This window comes from Equus quagga, chromosome 2, assembly GCF_021613505.1.
Source record: "Equus quagga isolate Etosha38 chromosome 2, UCLA_HA_Equagga_1.0, whole genome shotgun sequence".
NCBI classification, from domain to species: domain Eukaryota; kingdom Metazoa; phylum Chordata; class Mammalia; order Perissodactyla; family Equidae; genus Equus; species Equus quagga.
The window spans coordinates 148,801,472-148,823,876 of NC_060268.1; the positions used below are offsets into that span (position 1 = coordinate 148,801,472).

At 42.8% G+C, this 22,405-nt stretch overlaps 2 protein-coding genes across 4 annotated transcripts in view; one reads left to right on the plus strand and one right to left on the minus strand.

Moving 5' to 3' along the window:
- Nucleotides 1-3,997, minus strand: part of IDE (insulin degrading enzyme) — a 101,653-nt gene extending 97,656 nt beyond the window's left edge. For 2 of the 3 annotated variants that reach the window (XM_046652381.1, XM_046652380.1), the window contains exon 1: nt 3,848-3,997. In XM_046652381.1, the coding sequence (XP_046508337.1) occupies nt 3,848-3,945 (98 nt within the window). In that variant the 5' untranslated portion in view covers nt 3,946-3,997. Of the gene's footprint in view, nt 1-3,309; nt 3,403-3,847 lie in introns of those variants that run through there. The other variant, XM_046652383.1, reaches the window with a different exon arrangement.
- A 14,457-nt stretch (nt 3,998-18,454) lies between these two features.
- The window catches only part of KIF11 (kinesin family member 11), a 47,457-nt gene continuing 43,506 nt past the window's right edge, over nt 18,455-22,405 (plus strand). The window contains exon 1 of the mRNA XM_046655179.1: nt 18,455-18,747. Coding sequence (XP_046511135.1) covers nt 18,671-18,747 — 77 coding nt within the window. The 5' untranslated portion in view covers nt 18,455-18,670. The remainder of the gene's footprint in view (nt 18,748-22,405) is intronic.

Here is a 22,405-nt window from a genome sequence, read left to right on the forward strand (position 1 = left end):
TAATAGGGAGACAGGAGACTAGAAAACTCAGTTATAAAACTTGTAGATGTGAGAAGTCACGGAAGATGATCATGACCTGAACTAGGATGGTGATGGAAGACGAAGTTTACTCCAAGAATCTTTTGGAGGAAAGATGCAAGAGAGTTTGGTTTCTGAATAGACAGGGAAAAAGACAGAGATTCAGAGATTACTCCAATTTTCAAGCTAAACTGAGAAAATGATAACACCAACATATGCCAAACTAGGAAAATCAACAGAGAAAACTAACTTTGAAGGAAGACCATTCATTCATGTGATAAATATGTCACGCAGAGTGTGATATCTTTCCCTCAGGGAGCAGCTTGTGAGTCCCACTTTATTTTTTTCTTAAAAGTACATACTTTTAATAGGCAAAGAGAAACTACTCAGTTTTTGGGGAGAAATAAAAATTTTGATAGTTTTTAACTCTGTAAGAATTTTCTAAGTTACACTTTTATATGAAGAAAGTACTGTGATAAAAATATTGAGATGCTTTTCAAAATAAATTGAAAGAAGCAACAGAACACAAAAGTGGAGATGTTTAGTAACAGGAGGTACTAGTAAAAAGAGGCAAAGGAGTGGGACTACTCACTCTTTGACTGAAGGCTCCCTGAGGACTGAACTCATCACTGACTGTCTTTGCATCCCATCCCCCAGGGCTGAGCACAGTGAGGCATCACTACAGAACAGACACTCAAATAAGGGTTGAATGGATAGAAAGGAGGAAGGGCAGACTGAAGACAAGCCAATTAGGAATGCCCTGCCCTGGCCTCCAGAACCCAACACACCTAGAGGATCTAGGAAGAGGATACCTGTGGAAGGAGAGTGGCTTAGCTTTGTCACCCTGGCTGAAAGGCAGGCTGGTCCTCTGGGTACCTGTTTAAGAGATCTAAAATAGCAGCAGAAAAACAGAAAGGAAACTAATTCTTGTGAAAACATACACTGAACTTCTGCTCCTCACACCACTCCCTGATGAGACTATCCCCAACCCTAACCTTTAAGGCAGACAGGCAGAATGTCACTTTGTACTGTGTGTGGACTGGGCTAATGCTAATTAAAGATACTCAAGCGCATCGTGTCCTTTTAGACTATTAAAGACATTTTTCTGGTTAGAAGCAGTTTAAAAGCCTGAATCTTAATGGTTAGTCTCACTTGGCATACCACTATTTCCCAAGTCTGTAAAATAGAGAAATGCAAAGTAGAGCTGCCTGCACAGGATGATGACTGGCGCTCAGGTGTTTGAAGCGGCCGCCAGGGACAGGGCTATTACCTCTACGTTCCGGATAGTTCATGTTACTCCACACAGCCCCAAATTATCCAATATGGCTGAAGAGAGGACAATGAGGCTGCTTTTTAAATGAACTGATCTCATACAAATGCTTTAAGACCACCTCTTTCTCAAGAGGTTAGAACAGGAAATGAATGCCCAAACACTGGCAGAGGCAGGATAACATAAGTTAGGAGCTCAGGCTCTGGCGCCAGACAGACAGGGGTTAGATCCCAGCTCTTCAGTAAATAGCTATGTGACCATCTCTAACAAATTCTTCCTACTATGTGCAGTAGGGTTGATTACCTTCTTTAAGATTGGAATATGTCGTAGCTTCAGATGGTAGTACAGTCATCCCTCGGTGTCCGCGGGGGGCTGGTTCCAGGACCCTTCCCCCGGCCCCGCGCCGAGAATACCAAAATCCGCGGATGCCCAAGTCCCTTATTCGGCTGCCCTCTGTATCTGCGCTTCTGCATCCGCAGGGTCAAGCAACAGCGGATGGTAAACATAGTACGGATTGGATCCACAGATGCGGAACCCGCGGGTATGGCAGGCGGCCAACTGTATTTTCCTTCCTAAAATGACACCTTGATCCCTCTGATTGGACCTGTATTTTCCTTAGTAGCCTTGGCCACTGATTTCTAGTGTAGAGCTTTCTAGATGGTGGAGCTCATTCATTATGCTTTGAATCTCCTGAAATTCCCTGAGGACAATCTTATCTTGAAGATCTGCTTGTCCAACCCACGCCTAGACTTCCTCAATGAAAGCGGAGAGCCGTGAGAGAAAACCACAGAGAAAATCGAATCCTAAGTAGAACAGACAAACCTTTTAGTTGTATAGAATTTAAAACTGATGCTTTCTTTAAAATCACAAATTCTGTAGACTGAAGAACGAAAAGTGTTCTGACCTGAAGGAGGCCCAGGGAGGTACCCTGCCTACACTCACCACCACCACTTCTAAGCTCAGCGATCTTTTTGCATGTTGTAGTGGGAAATAAAGAAGGGTAAACAAATTCCACAAATTCTTCATTTGCAGTAGGTTTTCTTAGCACCATTACGACCATCCTGGTTCGGCCAGTAAAGACTAAGTCCCAACCAGTTTCTCCGCCTCAAGTCCCTACGCTCCCTTACATCGTGCACACAGCCACCAAACTCAATTCTTCAACCACCAGTTTCATTAGATCGCTCCCCGCCTAAAGACTCTTAAGAGCTCCCTACGTACTATTCACTGGAAAAAGACCAACGAAAAAAAGTCCAGGCTAGCATTATCCCACTTTTACAACACAGGACTTGTTTCCTCTTAATTCCCCCGTGGAAATTCGCTAAAGCTCCAACTAGACTAATCTGCTCACTTTCCCCCCAAGACAGAGAGACTAACCTGCACACCTAAACTGGATTACACCCACTCCCTCCCACCCTCCACCCTTTCTGCCTTTCCTTCAAAAGGCCAGCCCAGACCCCCTTCCTCTGTCTCTGCCACGAAGCGTGCTCCTAAAGCACACACTGCCCATACTGCGTTATCTTCTGACCCTCGGCAAGCACATCCTTTTCAGCTGGCTCTATTCTCAGGGCATCTCAATCCGCTCGAACCAAGTCAAAGTTCCTTGGCAGGCACACCACATCCTTACAGAGAGGGTCAGTGCCCTGCACTCAGTAGGTCCTAGATATTTTTAAAACCCGAGAGGGGTTCAAATGACGTATCTAAGTAGGGCAAGACAATACTGCCCATCTTTGCCACTTCCTTTCTATTCACAGTAAAGGGTATTCAGCGTTCGCTACGAGGCTGAAAATTGACAGTATACACAGAGCAGGGAAGTGGAGAGAGCACGCCATCGGATGGCAAAAAACCTGCGTCCCGATGCTGCTTTTTTTGCCACAATCTCTGCAACTGGGGGGAAATGACACGATCTCTCTGGGCCTCGGTTGTCTCAGGTGTAAAACAAGGGGAGCAGCTGTGAAGGATTCCAAGGTATCTTCCGGCTCCCGAATTCCCCCCGACAGGAAACCCAACACTCGTCTACTCACTAAGGCGGAGGCAGGCAAACTTTTGCAGTTCCCAACGCAAGCATTTCCATATAGTAGTGGAAACTGGGTCCCCACCGGAAAGAGCAGAGCGGAGAGGAAAGGTGAGAAGCGGTCTCCCCGGACTCGGATTCCTTCGCCCCATGGCAAGGGACACTCCGCCTCGGCTTCCCGGCCGCTCACCGGCAGACTCCCCCGAGCGCGGCGCGGCGCCCGGAGCTGGCCGCGGTGACACCGTCCGCGCCCGCGCCCCCTGCACTCGTGACACACGCCCCGTGACCCCGGGTCACAGCCTGCGTCCCCCTCACCGGCCCGAGGGACGTCCTCCTCTCCGGGCAAGGCCCCTGGCTCCCCCCGGGCGAGCCGCCCTTCCAGGCCCCGGGGCGGCCTCAGCGCGGCCGTCCGGGCCCCAGGCCGGCGGGACAGGCGGCTCCAGGAGCGGCGGCGGCGGCTCGAAGTGCTGAATCACCACTTTGCAACCCGAGCTCCAAACCACCGTGACCCGCGGGCCCCGAGGGCCCGGGCGCTCGTCCCCACTTACCCAGAGAGGCGCTCTGGAGGCGGCAGGCGGGCGCCGAGGACCGAGCGGAAGGTGCGGGGCAGCGCCGGGTGCAACAGCCACGCTAGCCGGTACCGCATACCCCAGCGCAGCCGCCGGGAGCACAGCGAACGCTTCCTCCTTGCGCCGGGAGCCGGCCCTACCCACTGCGCATGCTCAGGCCGCCGCGCCGCGCCGCCTCCCGGGAGCCGCCGAGCGGCCGCCTCTCCGGGTTTTGCCAGGAGCCAGATATGGCGGGGACGGCTGGCGGCCCAGGCCTGAGCAAGGCGGGGACGGAGTCTGGCTGGGGAGCTGCGGGAGCCCAACAACCAGGCTTTCCCGGGCGGGGAGGGTCCCGGCTGGGTCACAGCGGGCGCACATGTGAGGGCGGCGATGTGTGTTTGTGTGTATGTGGCGGGCAGGGGACTCACGAATACTGCGAGGGCACCAGGGGCCATGTTTGTGCCCCCATTGGCTGTCGACCCTGGCCATGCAGGTGTCGAAACAAGGTCTGCAGACGAGGCTGCCTCACAGTAAGCGGATCTGCGGCGGGCGCGCGGCCCGCGGGCTCCCTCTAGAGCGCGGTGGGCACGTGGACGCGGGGCTGGGGGCGGGGGAGAGATCAGACGCCTGGGGTCCATCAGAGGCAGGCCGGCCTCGGGGGCGGGGGCAGTTTCCATCCTGGGGAAGCTAGCAACCCTTCAAAGAGCAAGGTGGAGATGGGACAGGCGGCCACAGCGAGACAAGGCTTCCGTGCACGTTCAAATCCACAGTAGCAACTACTACTCTATACTACTACTACTATATTTTTTTTAAAAAAAAAAGAAAGAAAACCACTCATGTATGTAGTACTACTACTATTGTCAGTGTACTTCAGTCATTTGTAAGCCAAGACTTTTTTCATTTATGGCTTTATGGTGTTTTGCATCCAAGAACAACCTCATTGTTATGGATCTGACTTTGCATTATTTTACTGGGGGTCTTAGAGTGTAGTTAGGGATAGTGACTCCCTAGCTTAAGTGCTCTTAGGTTTCTGATGTGGCAGCCTGAAGAGTGCAGCCGAAAACAGTGCTCTGAATCCTATTGTTGCTTCAAATGGGAATTCAGGAGGAGAATCCCTTAATCAAGTGGATCCTTCATCAAGGAGGTACCGGGGATCTTTTTTACAATGCAGTTTCAGCTAAAGGCAAACCTGGAATGGATGAAAGCTGAGGTACCAGAGTCTCCTGCAGTGTAAAGTGAAATTCCGCCATATTACATTCTAGCCCCAACCCACCTGTATTAGTTTCCTGCGGCTGCCATAACAAATTACCACAAATTTAGTGGCTTAAAACAACAGAAGTTTATTCTCCTGTAGTCTGGAGGCCAGAAGCCCAAAATCAAGATGTTAATAGGGCTGCACTACCTATAGAGGATCTTAGGGGAGAATCCGTTCTTTGCCTCTTCCAGCTTTTGCTAGACGCCAGCTTCCTTGGCCTGTGGCCATATCACTCCAGTCTCTGCCTCCATCTTCACATTGCCTTCTCCTTTGTCTTTTCTTCTTTTGTCTTTTATAATGACATTTGTCATTGGATTTTGGGCACAACCAGGTAATCCAAGATGATCTCATCTCATCCTTAACTTAATTATATCTACAAAGACATGTTTCCAAATAATGTAACACAGGCTTCTGGGATTAGGATATAGACATATCTGTTTTAGGATCACCACTCAACCCACTACCCCAGCTTTCTAGCCTCTACCCCTGCCCTCCACCAACTCCAGTCCACACAGCTGTCACAGCTAATTTATGCTTAGAATAATACTAACTTGCCAGTGCCCTAGCGACTTTCAAGCCCTGTTGAGAGGGCATTGCCTTTACAAAACTTTCCTTCATTTCCATTCCTCACATACCCCATTGGAAGTAGCCACTCTGATCTGAGCTGCCAGAGTAGTTTGCCACTCTCTAAAGGCACTTATTTGAACCTTAACCTTCCATACTTGAAAGAAGCAGTAGATTAGGAACGACGTCTTAGTCATGCTTGTATCTCGCCTGGCAGGAAGCACAGTGCTTAGTTAATGCTTGTTTGCTGAATGCATGTTTTGCTGAATGCATGTTTTACTGAATCTGATTAAGCCTCTGGATGTACCTACCATTTATAGGAAATACAGGGGACAAACATGTTAAATCACACCATAAGGATACAATCAGCAAAACTTAGAATATTTGGAACACTGCAGCACAAATGACCCTATTTCTTTGATAAATATGTTGCAAAATATAAAGGAGAGGAAGGAGAAACCTATGGATTAAAGGGGACTTAGAATTGATGAGCTTTGACAAGCTGTTTATAACATTTTATATGAAAATGCAAAGGTCCAGGAAGACCCAAGCCAATCTTGAAGAAGAGTCTGGAATACTTAAACCACCAAATGTTAAGAACTACTATTAAGCTATAGTAATTGAGATAATATGATAATGGCATGAGAGCAGACAAGCCATGGAAAACTGGTAGTATCTATTAAAGCTGCACATATGCACATGCAATGACCCAGAAATTCCACTTCTAGTATATGCCCAACAGAAATGTGAACATACACCCACGAAAATACATGTACTAGAATGTTCACAGCAGCACAATTAATTAATAGTCCCAAACCAAAAACAATCCAAATGCCCATCAACACTAAAATGCACAGGAAAAGTAAGCTGGAGAAATAGGTGGCAATGAAAAATCCACAAAAATTACACTCTACAATATGTATGAATCTCACAAACATGGTGAAAGAAACCAGACCCAAAAGAGGATATACTGGATGAGTCCATTTATATAAAGTTGTAAACCAGGCAAAACTAATCTATAGTATTAGAGGTCTGGTTAGTGGTTACTCTGGGGGTGGCAGTGACTGAAAGAATAAAGGGGGCTTGTGGGGTGTGTTTTACTTGGGTGTGTTCAGTTTTTGAAAATGAATTAAACTATATACTTATTTTTCTTTTTGTTTGCAATACTTCAAGAAAATCTTCAAATAAAGATAACCTTCAAAAATGCAAAATAATAAAAGACAGCGGGGCCGGCCCCATGGCCGAGTGGTTGAGTTTGCGCACTCCACTTTGGTGGCCCAGGGTTTCGCCGGTTCGGATCCTGGGTGTGGACATGGCACTCCTCATTGGGCCACACTGAGGCAGTGTCCCACACAGCACAACCAGAGGCACTCACAGCGAGAATCTGCAACTATGTACTGGGGGGCTTTGGGGAGAAGAATTAAAAAAAAAAGGATAGAGATATATTATCCAAATGATGTTTGGTTGTTTGAATCATGGTTTGAACGGACGCATGTGAAAAAGAAACACTTATGAGACAATCAGAAAAGCAAGAACACTGACTAGATATTTGATAATATTAAGTAATTATGTTATTTTGGGGGTATGTTAGTGGTTGTGGCTTTTTTTTTTTTTTTTAGTCCTTTGAGATATATACTGAAATAATATGATGCCTGGGATTTGTTTCAGAATAATTTAGTGGAAGATGAGGCAAGAGGGTGAAGTATAGATAAAACAATATTCGCCATGAACTGATAATTATTGAAACTGGATTATGGGTGCCTGGGAGATTTATTATACTATTCTCTTTGCTTTTGCACATGTTTGAAATTTTCCATGATAAAAAGTTTTATAATGTATATTGGTTTTAAGTATAGTGCTATGGTAATAAAATACCTAAAAGCTACATGAATTTTTAAAAATGTTTATAGATAAGTAATTTATTAATTATAAATTTGTGAGGAGTTTTCCTAAATGACTCATACTTGCTAGTCCTTAAAGGTAAATTTGAGTCACTTTATGGACAGTACTTGAAATATTAATGTAAAAATCTATAATTCATATTTTTCCCAGTTAAGACTACTGTTGATTTATCCATTCAACAAATATGAGCCCAGGCCTTGCTTTAGATGTTGAGGATACACCAGAGAAAAAAGAGCAACCAGGTTTCTATTCTTATGGGGTTTACACTATAGTGAGAGAGGGAAACAAGTAAATTAATACTTAAATAAGGGCTAGCCCTGTGGCTGAGTGGTTAAGTTCACGTGCTCTGCTGCCACAGCCCAGGGTTTCGCCGGTTCAGATCCTGGGCACGGACGTGGCACCGCTCATCAAGCCATGCTGAGGCGGCATCCCACATGCCACAACTAGAAGGACCCACAACTAAGAATATACAACGATATACTGAAGGGCTTTGGGGAGAAAAAGGAAATAAATAAAATCTTTAAAAAAAATACTTAAATAAAGTAATTACATGTGATTAAGTAATATTAGGGTAACCAGGATAGATTTTCCTGCTGTCTAGCTTCACCCAAGTAACAGTTCTGGGACTTTTCCTCCATCATCAATACTGCCCCCTGGGTTGGGGAGGTGGCAAAGATCTCACCATCTGTCTTAAGGGAGCTGATGGATGTCCTGGGCTGTTGACAACGGGAATGTGCAGATGGTACCATTTAGGTGGAAGCTGAGCAAAAGCTCAGAGCATAGGGTTAAGTGCTTGGGCTCATAGGCAGCCATCAATGGAGAGCCAGCTATTGTGGCCCTTCTCAGGAAGTAACTCTCCACCAGATCTCCTACTGGGATTTCCCTCCCTCTATCTTTTTTCTTTCTTTCTTTCTTTTTATAGCCCCTGACCTCCATCAGATTCTTCCTCCTACATCCTTTCTCTCCATCCAATGTCCCAGCCAGGAGTTTCTCAACCAGAGTTTGAACGTCGTGGAGGGCCAGTCATCTGCTTCTCCTTCTGTCACTGTCTTCCTTAGGGCTCTTCTCTTCCCTTAAGAGCCTAGTTTAAAAGTTACAAACACTGAATATTGTTTTTTCTTTTTGCTTTCCTGCTAGAAGGACCCCAATTCTCCTGGATGCCTTCGGTCTTTAGGAAAGGGTCAGGAGATATGACAAGGAAAGAAAAACCTGGAGAGTAAAATTTCAACGTCTTCTAAATAAATGAATTTCGTGGGAGGGTTTGGGGGCTGCTTCAGATGGAGTGGTTGGGGAAGGTCTCTTTGAGGAAGTGACATTTAAGTTTTGACTTGAAAGGTAAGAGGGAGCCATTTATAAGAACAGGTGAGGGAAAGACTCCAGACAGTGGAAGCATCGATCACAAAGGTTTGGGGCAGGGAGAGTCTGGCATGTTCCGGGATTTGACAGATTGCCAAAGAACCGGAAACCTCTTCTTTCCCTTTCTCTCCCAACTATTCTTTGCTACTGAGATTCTACTATTGAAACACTAAAAACGATAACCAAAATTTGGATTTGGGGAAACTCAATGCTTACTTTGCGATTCTTCTTTATAGGTTTATGACCACTTCATGAACTGTGTTTTTCACTCACTTTATAAGCACAATGCAGACATACTTGCTATTTGTTCTCTTTGGCGTTCATACCCACAGACGTGTAACAATAGAACCTAACATGATTCTAGCAACTATGGAAAAAGATAGCTAAAGTCAAGTATGCCTCTATTTACTAAAGAAGTGCTTAGAGGTTGCTCAAGAGCCTTCAAAGATCAAACAAATAAAAATGTTTATATAAACTTTTAGGGCTTGGGAGAATGCTTAAGTTATGTTAAATAAAAGTTCAGGATGTAAAACTGCATATTTAATTATGATTTCAATAATTAAAAATATACATATAGACAACTGGAAAGTACATCAAAATATTAATAGTAATCACTCGATGGTGGAAATCTATTATCCACATATCAGAGTTCCAGAAAGAAAGAACAGAAAAAACGAGTAGAAATGTTCAATGAATAATTCAAAAATGTTTCCCAGAACTGAAGGAAATGAGTTTCCAGACTGAAAGGATTCACCAAATGCTCAGCTCAGTGGATGAAAATAGACGCACGCTAAGGAACGTCATTGCAGAATTTCGGCACACACAAGGGAAGGAGCAGATTGTTTAAGGTTCCAGAGAGAGAAAAAAGAGGCCACATACCAATGATCAGGAATCAGAATGGCTTTGGACTTCTTGGCAGCACCAGAACATAGAAAACAGAGTCTTCAAACTTCCCGGGCAAACATGCCCATAATGATGGCACAAAAGAAGCAGAGTTCCTAGTCTTTAGGGGCTACTACTTGCAGTTGCACAATAGGCATCTCGAAAGTAACCCACATGAATCAGAACCTAGAGGGCTCTCCCCACATGTTTTTCTGTGTGAAAGCCATGGACCTTTATGTATCCCATACTGTGAGTGTGGCGGGATCTGCAATAATAATCAAGATTGAAGTTTCCAGGTGGAAGGGGAACTTGGGGTCACATTTAATATAATTTAAATAAAATGAAGTAATGTGATATTTCTTACACCACCCAAAATTGTGGTAGAAAAATCGTATCTGCTATAATAGTTATTAGGGTAAGTTTTAAGGACATAAAAATCATAATAATAATCATGAGTATAAACTAATTACTGTGGAAAATCAAATGTTGGTGAGCTAGTGGATTATATAAAACACTAAATTCTCCAGATTACTAATAACTTAGGAAGGTTTTAAATAGGAAGTCCAAGATAGTAGCAAACACTTGTCATCCTTCAATTATTCTCCAAAAATGCCTAGCAACCTGCCTGGAAGGAAATAGGGGGAGAACAAAACATGAATTTATCTTTCAATGCAATATAATTCTGCACTAGGATAGTAGGATGCCTATTAAAAATACTTTTTTGTGGGGCTGGCCCTGTGGCCGAGTGGTTGGGTTTGCGCGCTCGGCTGCAGGCGGCCCACTGTTTCGTTGGTTTGGGTCCTGGGCAGGGACATGGCACTGCTCATCGGGCCACCCTGGGGCAGCATCCCACATGCCACAACTGGAGGGACCCACAACGGAGAGTATACAGCTATGTACTGGGGGGCTTTGGGGAGAAAAGGAAAAAAATAAAATCTTAAAAAAAATGCTTTTTTGTTTGTCAAGGTAGAAATAAAGCCATGTGAAATAACCAGAATCATGTTTTTTTTTCAAAGTTTTAAATATGTTTCTTTTCTTTGTTGAGGCAGATTTGCCCTGAGCTAACATCCATGCCAATCTTCCTCTATGTTTTAGTATGTGGGCTGCTAGCACAGCATGGCCACTAATAGAGTGGTGTAAGTCTTCATCTGGGAACTGAACCTGGGTCACTGAAGTAGAGAGCGATGAATTTAACCTCTAGGCCACAGGGTGGCCCTAAATACTTTATTTTTTTAAGAGCAGTTTTAGGTTCACAGTAAAATTGAGTGGAAGGTACAGAGATATCCCAGGTACTCCCTGTCCCCACACATGCATAGCCTTCCCAATTATCAGCAACCCCCACAAGAGAGGTAAATTTATTACAGTTGATGAACCTACATTGATACATCGCTACTACCTAACGTCCATAGTCTACATTTGGGTTCACTCTTGTTTACATTCTATGGGCTTGGACAAATGAATAATGACATGTATCCACCATTATATTATATTATAACAGTATTATTATACTATTATATACTATATACTATAATAGCATAATATATATATTATACTATTAAATACGATTCACTGCCCTAAAAACCCTCCGTGTGCCTATTCATCCCTCCTTCCCTTCTAAACCCTGGCAACCACTGATCTTTTTGCTGTCTCCACAGTTTCGCCTTTTCCAGAACGTCATATTGTTGAAGTCATACAGTATGTAGCCTTGTCAGATTGGCTGTTTTCATTTAGTAATATGCATTTAAGTTTTCTCCATGTCTTTTCATGGCTTGATAGCTCATTTCTTTTTAGTGCTGAATAATATTCAATTCTCTGGATGTACCACAGTTTATTTACCCATTCACCTGCTGAAGGACATCTTGGAAGCTTTCAAGTTTTGGCAATTATGAATAAAGCTGCTGTAAACATCCATGTGCAGGTTTTTGTGTGGACATAAGTTTTCGACTTCTTTGGGTATACACCAAGGAGCATGATAGCTGGATCGCATGTTAGGAGTATGTTTGGGTTTTGATTTTTTTCTTTTTTTGAGGAAGATTAGCCCTGAGCTAACATCTGCTGCCAATCCTCTGCTTTTTGCTGAGGAAGACTGGCCCTGAGCTCACATCCGCACCCATCTTCCTCCACTTTATATGTGGGACGCCTGCCACAGCATGGCTTGCCAAGCAGTGCCATGTCCACACCTGGGATCCAAACCAGTGAACCCTGGGCCACCAAAGTGGAACGTGAGCACTTAACTGCTGTGCCTCTGGGCTGACCCCAATATGTTTGGTTTTTTAAGAAACCAGCAAACTCTTCCAAATTGTTTCATTTTGCATTCCCACCAGCAGTGAATGAGAGTTTCTGTTGCTCCACATCCTTGTCAGCATTTGTTGTTGTCAGTGTTCCAGATTTTGGCCATTCTAATAGATGTTTAGTGGTATCTCTCTTTTTTAAAGATTTTATTTTTCCTTTTTCTCCCCAAAGCCCCCTGGTACATAGTTGTATATTTTTAGTTGTGGGTCCTTCTAGTTGTGGCACATGGGATGCCGCTTCAGCATGGCTTAATGAGCAGTGCCATATCCACGCCCAGGATCTGAACTGGCAAAACCCCGGGCTGCTGAAGCAGAGCACACCTATAAAAACATTAAACCTGGGGCTGGCCCTGTAGCTGAGTGGTTAAGTTAGCACGCTCTGCTTCTGTGGTTTTAAATGTTCTTTGTATATTTTGGATAATAGTCCTTTATCAGATATGTCTTCTGTAAATATTTTCTCCCAGTCTTTTCATTTCTAGCTTATCTTTTCATTCTCTTGACAGTGTCTTTCACAGAGCAAAAAATTTTAATTTTAATGAAGTAAACCTTATCAATTATTTCTTTCATGGATCATGCCTTTGGTGTTGTATCTAAAAAGTAATTGCCAAATCCAAAATCACCCAGATTTTCTCCTATGTTATCTTCTAGGAGTTTTATAGTTTTGCATTTTACATTTATGTCTGTGATCCATTTCAAGTTAATTTTTGTGAAGTGTATAAGGGCTGCGTCTAGAGTTATTCTTTTGCCAGAAGCACTTTTTGTATTTAAAAATTAATCACTGCAGAGAGAAGATAGTGAGACTACTTCTGTTTCAAATACCAAAAATAACACTGAAACTTTTTCTTGCAATATAATTCACATACCATAAAATTTGCCATTTTGAAGTGTACAACTTGGTGGTTTCTAGTATATTCACAAGGTTGCACAACCATCACCACTATCTAATTCCATAACATTCTAATCATCCCCCAAAGAAATCCCATTAGCACTCACCCCCTCACCCAAACCCTCCTCCCCGAGACCCTGGTAACCATAAATCTACTTCTAGCTCTATGGCTTTTCCTATTCCGAACATTTTACACAAATGGAATCATACAATATGTGGTCTTTTGTGTCTGGCTTCTTTCACTTAGCATAATCTTTTCAAGATTCATCCATGTTGTAGCATGTATCAATGCTTCATTGCTTTTTGTTGTGGAATAGTAAGTATTCCATTGCTTAGATGTACCACATTTTTTAATCCATTCATCAGTTGATGGACCTATGGGTTGTTTCCCCTTTGGGGCTATTATGAATAATACTGCAATTGAACGTTTGTGTACAAATTTTTATGTGGACATTTGTTTTCAGTTCTGCTGAGTGTATACCCAGGAGTAGAACTGCTGGGTCATGTGGTAACTCTCTGTTTAAACTTTTGAGGAACTGCCAGACTGTTTTGCAAAGCAGCTGCACTATTTTGCATTCCCACCAGCAATGTGTGAGGGTCCCAGTTTCTCCATTCCCTTACACTTGTTATTATCCATTGTTTTTTTTTCAATATAGTCATCCTAATGGACGTGAGGTAGTATCTCCACGCTGAGATTTTAAAAGTATTTGTGGAAAATTTACTGATTGTAGATTAAATTTACTGATTGTGGAATAAATACTGATTGTGGAACAAATACTGATTATTTTAATCAGTAAAAGAGTTTTTCAAAGCCCAAAGTTTAGTTATTTCTGAAGTGATTAACGAGTGTAATTAATGAATGATCACTATCTCCTACTCTAGCCATGTTTTATGTCTTCCCACATGTATCGAAACCAAGTTATACAACCCTGACAATTATACAAATATTGGAGGATTGCATTTCTGATGGATAAAAACAGGCTATGCAATAAAACCATTGACAGCTAGAGTCCCAAATGACAGCACACAGAAAAAGAAATCTTCCATCTCTGATAGAGAACAGAGTATAGCTACATTTAGTTTTGCTTGGGATCTTTGCATTGGCTTGTTTGATCAGCTAACCAAAGCTCTTTTATTTAATCCATTAGAATATAAATTCAGGTTCTTTATCAGCACAGACTAAGATATTTAACAGCACGACATCAGAATAAAGTGTTTTTATGACATCCTTCCTGTGATAGGCTGAATAAGACACCCCCACCCCAAGATGCTCACATCCTAATCCTTTTGAATGTTACCTTATACAGCAAAAAAGGACTTTATGGATGTGATTAAGTCAAACCTCCTGAGATGGGGAGAGTATCCTGGATTACATAGGTGGGCCCTAAATGTAATCACACATATCCTTATAAGTGAGAGGCAGAGGGAGATTTGACATAGAAGAGGAAGCGTGGAGGCAGAGACTGGAGTGATATGCTACAAGCCAAGGAATGCCAGCAGCCATCAGAAAACGGAAGACACAAGGAACAGATTCTCCCCTAGAACTTCCAGAGGGAATCTGGCCCCGCTGACACCTTGATTTTGACCCAGTGAAAGTGATTTCAGACTTCTGGATTCCAGAACTGTGAAAGAATTTCTGTTTTTTTAAACCACCATGTTTGTTGTGATTTGTTACAGCAGCCATAGGAAACCAACCACACCCCTTGGGAAAAAATCTGAAGTAAAGTTCCCAAGAAATTGATCTTCTCTGCACTTTTTCTCAGGAAGCTACAGGAGGATGTGCTCCATGTAAATAAAGAAGTAAACGAAGGAAGAGTACACAGGTGAGATCCAGAAAAACATGATATCCAACCCAGGAGATAGGCAAAAGGAACTCCTGGGATGAAAACGAAGGGAAACCCTAGGATGGCAGTGCACTACAGGCCTAGAGAGTAAGCAATCCAATTAGAAACAACTTGAAACTGAAAGACTTCTGATGTGATTGTATTGGTGGAATATTTTGCCAAGAGGCTACTGGAAGCTGTAGAAAGAATTAGGAAAAGTACCACCAAAAAGTAATCAAACAAAAGTGGGCAATTATTAACTTCAGGATAGACAAAAAGTAAGAAAGGAAATATAATCTCACTAAACTGAAATGCTCGGCTATGAATAGGCATAATAACCTAAATACAGATTTTTTATTTAACAAAAATTGTAACATTGGGTGTATGGGGAAGGGAAAGCAGAGGGGATGGTAAAGTTTGAGAACTAAATCTTATCCTTCATCAGAGGAAATGAAGAAATAAAGTTTAAAATTGACTAATCAAAAGGTAATAGTATATACAAATTTCTTACAAAAATGGAGATGAGTAAATGCTAGAATAAATAGCTAAAATGAGTTGAAAGTGGTTGTTTCTGGAGTGGAAGTCTGGAGGGATTAGGCAGATAAGGCAGGGAAATATCTTTTTTGTTGTTGTTATAAGCCCTCAGAACTATTTAACTTTTAAAATGATGTCTATGTTTTACTTTAAGAAAAATAAAAATCAATTAAAAATAATTTATACAAGAAATACACTCTTGAAAGAGAAATGTCAGATCAAGAACATGGTCAATGATGTTGCATTGGTAGAATCCAGGTTAACTATTGTTAGAGTGCTAAAAAGATTTTCTGATCATGCGCAGACTTTCAAGAGAGAAGTGTTGACTAGCTTGAGTAGTTTGAGCTTACAGGGGCAGTGTAAAATAACGTATCAGAGTCAGCCACTTGCCTAGTGTAACAAAACTCTTACAAACGTCCATAAGACCCTGGCCATCTCCACGAGATTTAGTCTTGAGGGCAGGAACTATAATTCAGCCTATCTCTTCACTGCTTGGCCCATGGTAAGCGCTCAATAAGGGCATGATGAAAGTGGGTACAGGTGCACTGAGCACATGAAAAAATTAGGTGAGGGGGATGGCAGTTAACAACCTGGGATTTGGAATCAAAAAGATTCTGAGTTCCTTCTCTGCCATTTATTAGCTGTATGACTACAGACAGTAGACTGACTTGGCCTGTCTGTTGATAAAAGAGTGGGAAATAACAGTTCCTTCTTCAGAGAGTTGTTCTGAAGATAAAATGAAATGATGCACACAAAGCCTTTCACAGAGTCTGACACACAGTAGCCCTAGACAAATGGTAGCTGTAACTCATAAAATGGAGACTCAAATTTCTTGCATCAACCCAAATGATTGTTAATGTAACTATTGTTTAGATTTTTGCTAATGAGAAAGAAAAGGAGAAGAAATTAACATTTTTGGCCTACTATGTGCTAGGTACTTTATACACATTATTATTCTATTCCTCACAATAACAGTAATCATTGTTATCTCCATTTGGCAAATAAGGAAACCAAGGTTGAGAGACGTTAAGTAATTTCCTTCAGGTACTCATATATTTATTTAGTGACTACTTTGTGTAAGGCTCTGTTCAAGACACTGGGAAAACAACATTGAACAAGACAATCAGTCGCTTATGAAACTTGCATGCTAGCAAGGTGGATAGACAGTACACTGACAAAGTAATTACCCATTTTAGTAACTGTTGTGAAGGAAATAAACAGGGTCTAGAGACAGAAAATTATAGGAGGAATATGCTGTATAGAGTAGTCAGGAAAGCCCTTTTAAAAGAGAAAGTTGAGCTGGGATCTTAAGGATGAGAAAGGGTAAGCCATGCAAAGGGCCAGACTAGAGTCCTAGGCAAACGGGATAGCAAATACAAAGGCCTGGCTGCAGTAAGGAGCTTAGAAGCTCTGGATCATGGTAGCGAGCTATGTGAATAGTGGCTGGAGTTGATGTTGGTATGTACCTATAGGCAAAGGCCAGAACATGGGGGCCTTACAGGACATGGTAAAGAGTTGGAGTTTTATTCTAAGTACAATGAGAAACTACTGTAAGGTTAAAAAGGAGATGAAGGCCATGACCTGTTTCGTTTTTAAAAGATCCTTCCTTTGGTCAGTGAATGCGGTGGGGAGAGGAGAAGAGCAGAAGCCGGGAGACCTGTCAAGGAGGTTAAGGACAGTTGTTCAGGGAAGAGATAAAAGAGAGTTGGGCTAGAGTGGTGGGCAGAGGTAGGCAGATAAAACCAACAGGACTGCAGTGAACATAGAAGACAGAGGAATCAAAGGTCTGGTTAGTGCCAAGCGTCTGCATGAGACAGATTAGGGCGGAGGTAAGGGGAATAAACAGTTCCGTTTTGGATAGGTCCATTTTGGGATGCTGGTGAGCCCATTAAGAGGCGATATCAGTAGACATCTAGCTATGCAGAATGGAGATGATCAGCACTATGCAGAACGGAGATGATCAGCAATCTGAGCTGCAGACGTAGACGTTCCCCAGGCGGAATGTAGGAGGTTACTAAGTGGACGAACACTAAGGGAGCCCGAAAGCTTTCCATTCGGCTGTTACTTAAAAAACTAAAATGATATCTACGTTCCCGTCGGCTAAGCGTGGCCCAGAAGCGCAGCTCCCAGGGCCCACTACAGAAGAGGCCGCTGATTTAGCATTTCCTGGACCCAGGACCCACACGCAAAGCTGCGGAGTCTTCCTGGGCACTGCTGAGATGCCTATTGTATACCCACGGACAGCCGAAGGTCACTGAGCGCACGCGGGACCCAGGGAGCGCTGCCTGCTGGGATTTGTAGGCTGATGGCGGCGGGCGTTTGCGCAACCTCTTTGAGACGCCGGCTGGATGCTGCGCCACGGAGATGTAGCGAAGCGCTCCCTGAACTTGCATCAGTCGTTGCAGAACGGTTGTCCGAAAAGGCAAATCTGATCTTGATTTCTTGCTTGGAATCGTTTAGCGATGACGACCTCTCATCAGGTAAAGGATAAATAAATTCAGAATCCTAAAAATGACAATGTCCCTTTCATCACGATTTGGTACTCGCGGTAGCCGTATCTCTTAACACTTCCTAATCATTCTTCAAGAGTATTGTGAACGCTGCCTCCGAGAAAGGGGCTCGCTTTTGACCTCTTTCCTCTGTGCTTCCATAGCACTCTCACAATTCTCTAATAATGATTATAATCACGGCCAGCCTTCCTGAGCACTTACATGTTCTAGTCTAAGCTATTTACCTGCATTAGCTTATTAATTCTCACACAACCCTCTGAGGCGTTTGCTATTATTTCCATTTTGCAGATGAGGAAATTTTGGTCTAGACACGTCATGTGACTTGAGCAAGAACACCTTAAAGCGTCACACTGTTTAGTCCCGCGTCTCTCCCACCGTACTACGAGTTCCAGGCGGGCCCCGACAGATCAGCTTTTTACTTTCCCGCGGGCCACGCCCTGAGGGCGGGGCTCTGGTGAGGACACTGCGTCCCATGGTGCCTTGCGCGCCGCGCTGCAATTGGCCCGGCGCGTCGGCTCGTTTTTCAAATTAAGGCGCCGAGTCGTTGCTCGGTGTCTTGGGCTTCGGCCGGAGAGGAGATTGGTGTGTCGAAGACGAGATTGGTGATTCGACGGCTCCAGCTGGTGCGGGACAGACGCCGCGGCCAGTCAGAGCCCCCGGTGGAGAGAGGGGACAGCGAGCTGCTTGCGGCGGCTCCCGCGGCCAGACCAGCACTCGGCGGGGCAGGTGGGCGTCCCGGCCGGCGCCGGCTGCCGCGCCCCTCCTCGCCACTCGGCACTCGAGTCCGCGGCCAGGCCTTGATTTTTTGGCGGGGCCCGTCATGGCGTCCCAGCCCAATTCGTCCGCGAAGAAGAAAGAGGAGAAGGGGAAGAACATCCAGGTGGTGGTGAGATGCAGGTAGGGCGAGACTGGCAGGGCTCCGAGCGCCGGGCTTTGCTGCTGGGCTCCCTCCTGCGCGGTCCGAGGAGAGGGATTCGGTTTGCCATTTCCGAGGGGACCAAACCTTCCCGTTTCATACTTGCCCGTGTCCTGTTCGAGAAAGTGACACCGGCTTGCTGTGAGGAGTAAATTAGTGTCTTTTTCAGAAGAAAGGATATTTGTGTTGGAGGTTACAATTTAAAGTGCTATTCAGAAGGGGAGTTTGATCGCCATTCTTTAGTGAAAAGTGCGTTTTTAAACTAATGTCGAAGATGTAGGTGTCACTTTTATATGCTACTCCCTGCAGTTTGTCGGTTTGGAAATAAGACTTCATACCTACTTTGCAGATGTTTTAGCATTTGTGTTGGGGTTACCATCCTCTCCAGCACCTCTAAAAACGTAATTAATCACCTGTTCTCTTTATTCTAGATGCAGTATTTTCTTAATCGCGACTAAACATGTAAACATCACTGTATTGAAATTTAAAAAATTAAGTTATAGAGTGAGTTTATGTTTTTAAAAGACCAAGGAGACAACTTAAGCCAGCGCAGTTAACTGGTTGTGCTACAATTTGTTCTTCCTTAGACCAAAGAAGACAGCTTTTTCTGGGTGGGTGGGTGGAGGTGTTCGGCTCTCCTTTGATTGATTTCCAAATAACTTCCCAATTTTAAAATGGGCCAGTAGAGGAAGAACATACTTGTACAAGCTATTACTTAATTAGAGATTGATTTATTCAGCTCTTTAGAGGCCCTCCAACAGTTTACTGGTGTGTGTTTTGTGTCTGTTTTTCTTGCTGTTGTTTTAAAAACTCCAACTATCAGCAACTTTTCTGTAAATCCAAACGGTATTCTGAAATTAAAAGGTTATTTAAAAATGTATCAACAAACTTTCTTAGGTTATTGCTAACTCAACTTGGTGACTTGAATTATAGGTACCAAAGGTAATAGGTAGCTTTCTAAACTAGGCGCCAGAGAGGAAATTTAGTGGTAACCTTAAGTCTAACCAATTACCAGTTGCACTGTAGGGCTTCTGTTAATAGTTGCTTGTTTTGAAGATTTTTAAAAAATCAACGACCCGTTTTACAAATGCAAGTTTTTAGATTATTTTGGTCATTTAAAAAAGCGAGGTAATATTACCTTTCTATGTGGTTTTATTTTCTTTAATTTCTTTTTTATTGTTAATTACAAAATATGTCAAATATATGAAAAGTTATATAGAACAATGTAACAAACATCTGTGTATCCATCACTCAGATTAGAAACAAAACAATCATTACAGCTGGAGGCCCGCTGTATTCCTCCCCATCCCTCTTCCTCCACCCCAAGAATTAAACATTACCCTGAACTTCGTGTTTATTATGCCCATACACTTCAAGCCTTACCTTAGAAGACATTTCTTTTACTTTATCTAAATTTAATAAAAAGTGCTTAGGTTGTGTCTAATATTTACAATAATTTTAGTATAAAGAGATTTTTTTTTTTTCTTTTTCAGGTTAGCCTTTTCTTTTTCAAATAGACTTCCTAGTGCAAGTATGTCCCTAAGCTTTAGTAAATAAACAACTTAAGAGGCCCTTCAAGGTTGTCAAACCTTTTCTGTAAAGAGCACAGATAGTTAATATTTTAGGCTTTGCAAGCCATATATGGTCTGGCACGTATTCTTCTCTAATTCTTTTTTCAGTTTAAAATTTTTAATTGGCACAGTTTGTTAGCCCAAGAGGTCAGCAGGATTTCAAGAGAGAAGAGATAACTTCATTACTTGATTACAATGAATACAATCTTTATGATGTTCTTTACTTGTACAATAACTATATGAAGAGAATTTTTTATTCTACTATGCACAGCTCAAGATAAAGGTATAGCTTCTGGAATTGAGGAACTGATGGTATGGAGAGAGAGAAATTTTAGTAAGGAAATAGGCTTTGATATGTGTATCTACAATGACACACAGACATATACACACAAATACACAAAACACCCCTCCCCTTTGTATACTGTACAGGTTGGCATAAGCTCTATTAAGAAAATATAAAGGTTTTTGGATTTAAGTTATTCTTAGCATTTTAATCTAGACAGGTGCTTAGGCAATTTAGGTCTTAACATATCTGAGTCATTCGTATATTTAAAAGTATATAGTTGTGTTTTTAAAAAGACCCAGACCAACTTTCCTTAAACAGTAACCCAGTATGACACCATAGTTACCAAATGGAAATCAGAATTGTTATTCTGTATTAAATCAGCAAAAGGATATTTTAGAGAAAGGACAACTTGGAAAATAAAGACTTCAGACTTCGTTATTCGAGTTAAGAGCATTTTAATTATTAACGGTGGTCACCAAATAAGCTGAAGGTAAATCTCTTCAAGATTTTGCTTCTAATTTGCTTTGTTGAGGAGAGAGTGTTTCACTACCCCACTACAAGACGATGCAAACTTCTTTATCCTTGAAAAGATTTTTCTAAAGTTGGTATCCTTATCAGCAAAGGGTCACTCCCTTGTTGGTGCTTGCTGTTTTGCTGGGCACCTTTTACTTGAAATCAGTAAGATTGTGTGTGGTCCAAGGTTTGCAGATTTTAAGTGGTGGGATGGATCTGCCAGTGTGCTGCTGCCACCGAGCACTCCATGTCTGGTTTTTCTTACACAACTCTGTAAAATTGTAAAATTCATTCTTAGGTCTCTAGCAAGGCAAGGGCCAGATTTGGCCTACAGGTTGAAGGTTCCAGACCCCTGCATGATCTAGTTATGGGCTATCTTTCCCCTGCTACCTGCTCCTCCCCTCCTCCCCCCGCCCCACCCAATTTTTAAAACAAATCTACCATGAGACCTCAGGGCCTTTGAAATTTCTCTCTGCTTGGAAAGCTTTTCCACCAAAATAACTCCATGGCTGGCTCCTTCACTTTTTAGATTCTGCTTAAATGTCACCTTTGTCAGAGGAGCCTTCCCTGATCCCTCTAAAATAGGAGTAGCAACCACTTATTTTCCCTCATCATCACTTCTTGTCTCCTAGTTTGCTTTATTTATTTTCATTTCTAATTTATCATCACCTAATATATTTATTTGTTTGGTTGTTGTCTCTTCCTGGCCCCCCACCCCCAGCACACACATACTAGGATTAAAAGTGTCTTGAGAATAGGAAGTTGGATGTTTTGTTTGTTTTGAAACTTGGTTTTGTTCACTACTATATCCCCAGTATCTAGAAGAGTCTCTCACATAATAAGTACTTGATGAATATGTATGAAATGAATGAATGAATGAATGAATTTAGCATTTCTCCACAGGACAGGACTTTTTTTTTTAATTTTTTTTTTTTGAGGAAGATTAGCCCTGAGCTAACTCCTGCCAATCTTCCTCTTTTTGCTGAGGAAGGCTGGCCCTGAGCTCACATCCGCGCCCATCTTCATCTACTTTATATGTGGGATGCCTGCCACAGCATGGCTTGCCAAGTGGTGCCATGTCCACACCTGGGATCCGAGCAAGTGAATCCGGGTCGCCGAAGCAGAACATGCGCACCTAACCGCTGCACCACAGGCCAGCCCCGGGACTTTTTTTTTTAAATGCTCAATCTTCTTTCCTTCACCATGTTGGTTGTTTGAATTTTAATATAACTGTAGTGAGGTCAACAAATTGATGGGTTTGTTAATGTC